At 50.6% G+C, this 7,120-nt stretch overlaps 2 protein-coding genes across 2 annotated transcripts; one reads left to right on the top strand and one right to left on the bottom strand.

The window, feature by feature from the left end:
- Positions 1-2,390: 2,390 nt before the first annotated feature.
- On the bottom strand, positions 2,391-4,130 carry UCRPA7_5620 (putative choline oxidase protein; the record flags this gene model as incomplete). The annotated part of the gene is made up of 2 exons (XM_007918165.1): positions 2,391-3,805; positions 3,887-4,130. The coding sequence occupies 2 exons, from the start codon at positions 4,128-4,130 to the stop codon at positions 2,391-2,393; spliced, it is 1,659 nt and encodes a 552-aa protein (XP_007916356.1).
- Positions 4,131-5,165: 1,035 nt separating this feature from the next.
- On the top strand, positions 5,166-6,674 carry UCRPA7_5619 (putative betaine aldehyde dehydrogenase protein; the record flags this gene model as incomplete). Its single annotated transcript, XM_007918164.1, has 1 exon — positions 5,166-6,674. The coding sequence occupies one exon, from the start codon at positions 5,166-5,168 to the stop codon at positions 6,672-6,674; it is 1,509 nt and encodes a 502-aa protein (XP_007916355.1).
- Positions 6,675-7,120: the final 446 nt, after the last annotated feature.

The following is a 7,120-nucleotide window of genomic DNA, read 5'->3' as shown; positions in this document are numbered from 1 at the left end:
TTTTGTCAGCAGTCATATATAGACTATATACGAACGGAACCCTACTTTAGCTATTCTACCAACTTCTTGACGAACCTATAATCTAGCAAAGACTATAAACAATGATAGTATAGTCGATACACTAAGGTTTCGATTATTTGGCATAATAGTAAGTACTAAACGCTATAGAGTAGTAGTATACGTTCGACAAACAAGACCTTTAGTTTGATGGTTATACTAACGTATAGCCTGCTATAAAACAAACCAACGAACCAGATGACAGATAGTAGGTTGACGAATAGAGTATAGGAAAGTGAGGAATAGAGTGTCGGAAAGCAAAGCATGACGAAGGATATTGATATTTATGATAAAGAAATGTTCGTTTGCTATGATATGGCTATGTCGATAAGAGTATCGACTTTTTTCGTCAGAGGGTATTATTGTAAGGATGGACGGATGAAGACATAGCTTACATAAGCCTTTCACTAGCCTCACACTAGCTCTTACTTAGCTTACCACTTCTTAGAAAGATATAGCTTTACTATAGAACAACAATACATTACGAATGTATAGTATAGCTTCAGGAAGCCTACGTGGAGCGTAGCCGGTCAAGCCCGTGATACTATCCTATTCCGCCGGACGTAAGCCTTACAACCAGCATCTCGCCACCTTGTACTCTGCCCTCCCGCCAGAGTCAGTGGGATCAAAGTCATGGCCATAGCGGCCGTTAGGATCAGGACACCGATAACATCAAGCTCCCAGAAGAGCGTTCGAAGCGAGCGTAGCCGGAAAGGAGACGGGGCTGGCTCTAGTTCGGTACGCCTCTTTTTTGCTTGACGCCCGAGGATAACCATGGTGAAGATAAGAGGCAGAGCAGATACTGGGATCATAATAGCGAACATTCCTATACCCCACTTCCAAGTGGTTTGTGAAAGAACCGCCGAGGTAACATTTCCGCTAATCCACGTGTTGAGGAGAAATGGCCAATTCGGAACGAAGGCAAAGAAGAGTCGGGTCTTAAGAGAGGTTATGTCGGCGATCATAATTTCGATCGTCAGCACCGAAAGTGTGTATCCAAGTTGATACAGGACAGCACCGCCTGCAAACCCTTGGACGTTGACGGAGAAGGTCTCGATGATTGTTCCGGTTGTGCTGAGTATTACGGCGACGGTGAAGACTTCGATGCGGCCAAAAACATCAGTCAATCTAGCTGTCGATGGCTGAACAGCAGCGGCCACCACTCCCCGGATTACGTTGATCGTTGATAACAGCGAATGATTTTGGAAGGACGAAGTAGCGTACGGGACGTACGAGCTACGCACCAGGAAGTCCAGGCCGAGTATATAGCTGACGAAGAAAATGCTGCTAAAAACAATCCATCTCTTTGTGGTCGTCATCTGCGAGGCGACAGCCTCCATTCGAATGACGCCTGGCGAGTTTTCATAATGCCCTCTTTGCGAGACGGTTTGGGTGGTGCTAGTGTGGACACCTGCTTGGCCAGGAGCCCGCTCGTTCAGCGCTTCATCCATTGTAGACTTCTTGGCGTTTACTACAAGTACAATATAAAACAAGCGATTCCTGGCTTAGAGAGAGGGAAGGGGTAAGGTCTCACTAGCGTCTAGCTAATGACACTCTCAGTAGTACATGCGTGATCTGTAGAAGAACGCTGCGTTTCAATAAAACCAATTGAGTGCTAGCAAAAGACTGCCTGCAGGTCGTACGCCTTATAAGATCAAAAGGGAGTTCTAGATGACGTTATATAAGATAGAGAGGAGGGAGCCAGCGGACTCGCAACCACCACCTACATATAGGCACTCCCCGGAACGTTTCCGTCCTAGCGACACTCAATCCACCAGGGTTTTCGTAATAAAATGGAGCTTAGAGCAAATAAGACAAGCTTGTATTGCCCAGTCTAGAACTATTGGTCAGGTCAAGCCTCGCTATGCCTCAGCGTTGTAGCTGCCCAGACGAACTAGTCAGGTACTTCTAATTCTAATCAGATGATCAGATAATTCACAATTAGCGACAGGATCCCATTCGCCGATATCGGGTTTGAGATTTTATATGCGGAATGAGGCCATTGCTTCGGAGAATGATACTCTTGCCTCAAAAGGAGGAAGCAGCATTACCTCTAGGCATACTATTAAGACATAGAGGACTCCCGCTCTGTTGAGAGAGAGAGGGAGAGAGGGAGAGAGGCGAATGCGAATGCATTTAGAAGCTAATTAACGGCTAACGCCTATACTAACTACAAAGTCACTAGAGTTCTACGTCGGTATTCAGGACTGACCAAACTACGCATGGTTCTATCTGGAATGAGAGCCTAGAATACCGCCTATAAATTCATCGCAGAAGAAGCGGAACTTCATCTGAATTTGAGATATTTACTTGAGCCCATTCATTCAGGTTAACTACAACTTGGAGATCTCTTTCCCCCCAATGTCCTCGATTATCATCTCCGCACACCTCTCTCCAACACCAAGCACAGTGAGCATGGGATTGATCGTCGGAATAGTAGGGAACACTCCAGCATCCGCAATACGCAGCTTCTTCAGGCCTCTAACCTTGAGCCTCTCGTCCACAACCGCCATATCGTCATTCTTTACATCTCCCATCCTCGTCGTACCAGCCGGATGATACACGGTATGCGCCGCCTTACGGGCATAGTGGCTGATCTCCTCATCTGTCTGCACCTTCGGGCCAGGCGCCACCTCCCGCTTGATCCAGTCCTTGAAAGGGGCTTCCTGCGCCACCTTGCGCGCTGCCCTGATACCGTACACGAGCGTCGCGGCGTCGTAGCCCTCGGGGTCTGTGAAATAGCGGAAGTCTAGAGCCGGCTTGACGCTCGGGTCGGAGGAGGTCAGGTACAGGCGGCCTCGAGAGCGCGGTCGCGGGATGTTTGGTGTCATGCAGAATGCGTAACCAGAGGGGATGTCCTCATAGCCCAGTCGTATCGTGTTGAGTGTGAAGGGGATCTGGTAGCAGTGCATCATGACATCGGCAATGTCGCCATCAGCAATGCCCTTCGGATTGCCAGGGAATTTGTAGCCTGCAGCGTTGGGCGCCTCGCGGCGGAGGAAAATGCCGGCATCCGAGTCCATGGTAGTCTGATTAGAAGGCACGGGCTGGTGGAGTTCCCACATGATGATGCTCTCGGGATGATCCAGAAGGTTCTCGCCCACGCCAGGGATATCCTTCACAACAGGGATTCCTAGGGGTGCGAGTTGGTCTTTGGGTCCGAGTCCAGAATGGAGCATCAGACGAGGGGTATCAACAGCTCCAGCACAAAGAATCGTCTCTGCTCTAGCATTGACTGTGCGCTTCGTTCCATCTCTGAGCGATACATTCACACCAGTCACCACGTCATCCTTGATGTTGATCTTTGACACCCATGCATTCGTGAGGATCGTCAGATTTGGTCGCTCCTCCTCTCCGCGCAGGATAGGGTGGATGTATGCGACCGAGGCGCTCGACCGCCGGTGGTCATCCGGATTGTAGCTCACGGAGAAGAAACCAACTCCTGGCTTCAATGCGCCAGTCTGCATGATCTGCTTATTAAAGTCATCAACGACAGGGATGTCCATTGCTGCGCTGCATGACTCAACCCAGTCCTTGCACAGCTGATTTCGATGTCGCGCATGAACGGGCTGGACCGTATTACGCAGCTTATTCAGCACTCTCATCATGGTGGGAAAGGTCCAGCCTTTCGCGCCAAACGACTCCCAGATCTTCATGTCATACTCGAATGGCCGGAAAGAGATCAAGGTGTTATGCGATGAGCAGCCTCCCAGAATCTTTGCTCTGGCGTGCCGGATATACGAGTTACCTGTGCAGAGTGAGACGCAAATCCTTCAAATCCTCCACCGCCGCTGCTTCCACAATATGGAGGACGAGTTTGAAAACTTACCCATGGGCTGCTCGGTTGTGAAATAGTCAAAATCCAGCTCGCCGCCCAGGAGACCAAGCCATAGGCGCAAGTCGAGCACCTTGTCGTCCATAAAATCGCTAGGTCCAGCCTCGATCAGGAGGATTTTCTTCTGAGGAAGATGCTCCGCAAGCCGCGATGCAATGACGCATCCGGCTGTGCCTCCACCGACAATGACATAGTCAAAGCGGTCGACTTGCGACGCTGAGAGCCAAGTGGTAGTCATGGTTAGCCGCGGTGTTCGTCAAGTAATGATGTGTAGGTTCGTGTTCCTAATAAAAGAGCCGTCTTTTCCTCAATTGACCGTTTAATATCCTACACGCAATCTCCTGGAATTGCCCCGTATTCATTCACCGCATTGAGTATCGTCGATATGTTGATAAGACAGCGCAGTCGTGCTAATCTTGAAATCTTGAGATGACGAAGGTAACAGTAAGCGTATCTGGTGAAGTTCGAGGGTCGTGGTTCTTTTCCTATTAAAGGCACGCTATCCCGTGTGCCCACCGCCCGCCGCGCTCCGTCGTATGTTGCACTACTAAAGGCTTTTTCAGCTTCAAGACGCCTTATCGAATTGCCGAATAGCGATTGGTTCTAGCTGCGCTGGGCGTGCATAGGAGGGTCCCCGAAAGATCGGCAGAGCTTGGATGCTCCCTTGTTGGGCGGCTTAGGACGGGGGCAGCACGTCACTCAGAAAGTTTTTTCTTTCACCGATACTCCACCTCTTACATACAGTAGATAGCCCGTTTCATAATTTTATCTCCTGCAAATGGTGCTCTGAACACCACCACGAATCGGCGGACGCAATACGTAATACAGCGCCCTGGTGCGAACAGCCTTTTTTCACTCAAGCGGGCCCTTGACCAGAGCTGGTTGGTCTGTGGAGACCCGCTGTGGACACGATACGATTGCCAAGTATTGTACTGCACCCTACCCGGCGAGTCCGACTCGTGCCGGAGTGCATCTTCAGTGGCGCAGGCGGGGGACCTCGGCGTGGAGGATCCGTGTCCTAGACGACCATCATCATCACTATCATCCGGGCTTGAAACGCCCTCAACGCCGGAAGTCAAGTCTCATTGAGTGATAAGGTATCGGAAAGACTCGAGGCTACGGTTGTTTTGGGCAGTTGGAGCTTGCAGGTTTTCCCTCGCCTTCTCTGAGGAGGTCTGATTGACCCTCCTATTAGTGGAGCGTTGGCTTATCTCTGAACTTCATCGGAATTTCCTGACATCGGCAATTCGTTAAGCCATCGATCACAAGCACGATGGCTCCTCAACAAGCAGACAGACACTCGTTCTACGGGGGAAAGTTGCAGCCATCTTCATCCAGTGCTGGCGCGGGTACATTCCAGTCAATTGACCCCTCCACAGGCAAATCAGTGTGCACAATCCACACATCAACACAACAATCCATTGACGCCGCTGTTAGCTCGGCGCAATCCGCCTTCAAGACTTGGTCTCAGACGCCGCCTCCGGAGCGCTCAAGGATCCTGCTCCGGGCTGTGGCTCTACTACGAGAGCGCAACGATGAACTGGCGCGCATTGAGACCATTGACACAGGCAAGCCGTTCTCAGAAACCTCGACCGTAGATATCGTCACCGGCGCCGATGTCCTGGAGTACTTCGCGCACCTGGTTGGCGGCGGTGGATTGAACGGGGAGTTCTTCCGTCTACGCGACTCGGCCTCCGTCTACACATCGAAAGAACCGCTTGGCGTGTGTGCCGCCATCGGCGCTTGGAACTACCCCATACAGATCGCGCTGTGGAAGTCAGCGCCGTGCCTAGCCGCGGGTAACACACTCGTATACAAGCCGAGTGAATACACCAGCCTACATGCGCAGTATCTAGCCGAAATCTACCGCGAGGCAGGCGTGCCAGATGGCGTCTTCAATGTCGTGTACGGTGCGGGCGAAGTTGGCGCATACCTATCAACGCACCCGACGATAGCCAAAGTGAGCTTCACGGGACAAGTGAGCACAGGAAAGAAGGTGGCCGGCTCTGCGGCGGCAAACATGAAGTATGTCACCATGGAGCTGGGCGGAAAGAGCCCGATAGTCGTGCTGCCAGACGCAGATGTCGCACAGGCCGTGGACGGTGCATTCATGGCCAACTTCTACAGCTCGGGACAGGTTTGCACAAACGGCACGAGGGTATTCGTGGCGAAGGCGATGAAGGAAGAGTTCGAGCGCACAGTGCTCGAGAAGATCCAGTATATCCGAGCAGGTGATTTGTTCGACATGAACACAAACTTTGGGCCCCTGAGTAGCAAGATTCACTACGAAAAGGTCGTCAGCTACGTCCAGCACGGAATCAAGAAGGACAACGCCAGGCTTCTTTGCGGTGGTACAATTCAGCCACAAGGCGTTCCCTCAAATCTCAAGACTGGTTACTGGATACAACCGACTGTCTTCGCGGACTGTACCGACGACATGAAGATAGTGAAGGAGGAGATATTTGGGCCAGTCATGTGCATTCTGACCTACTCGACGATCGAAGAGGCAATTGAACGAGCAAACGCCACTGATTTGGGTTTGGCCGCTGGTGTATTTGGCAAGAACATAGACCAATGCCACCGTGTCATTGCCCAGCTGGATGCCGGTATTACTTGGGTCAACACCTGGGGTGAGTCCCCCGCTGAAATGGCCGTTGGCGGTTGGAAACAGAGCGGAGTCGGCGTTGAGAATGGCCGAAGAGGAATCGAAGCTTGGGTTAGGAACAAGAGCACACTCGTCGAGATGGGAGGTGCAGTGCCTACAGTCTTTGCAAAGCTGTAGTAAAATCATTGTATCTGACATGAGCAAGATCATTTTGGAAGAGCAAGCAAGAAGCCACGTTGGATGAGTTGGCAAGGGCCCACTTCTCCAGCCAAGACCCATGGGTTGATTATTTGGTCAGATTGGGCCTAGACCACTATGTCCAATACATCATAAGATACACAATGAGACGCAATACCGTTGTCTCTCTTCACAAAACCCACTTTATAACAGTAAAGCACACTGGTGCCAATAAGACGTGTTCTTAAGACTTTGCTTTATAATTATACAGATGGCAACTCGATGATGCGTACCAGTAGAAACCATATTAACCATTTCAGATGAGACTTACATAAACGGCTTCATCTAAGTATCAAAGATCAAGGAAACGTTGTGTACTCAATACCTGACTATCCTGTCAATGAATACCGACGGTAGTACCTAGCAGCTGCAAGCATACGTGCAAA

Source organism: Phaeoacremonium minimum (assembly GCF_000392275.1).
Source record: "Phaeoacremonium minimum UCRPA7 unplaced genomic scaffold PA7_03_scaffold_419, whole genome shotgun sequence".
NCBI lineage: Eukaryota > Fungi > Ascomycota > Sordariomycetes > Togniniales > Togniniaceae > Phaeoacremonium > Phaeoacremonium minimum.
This window is presented reverse-complemented; position numbering and strand designations above follow the sequence as displayed.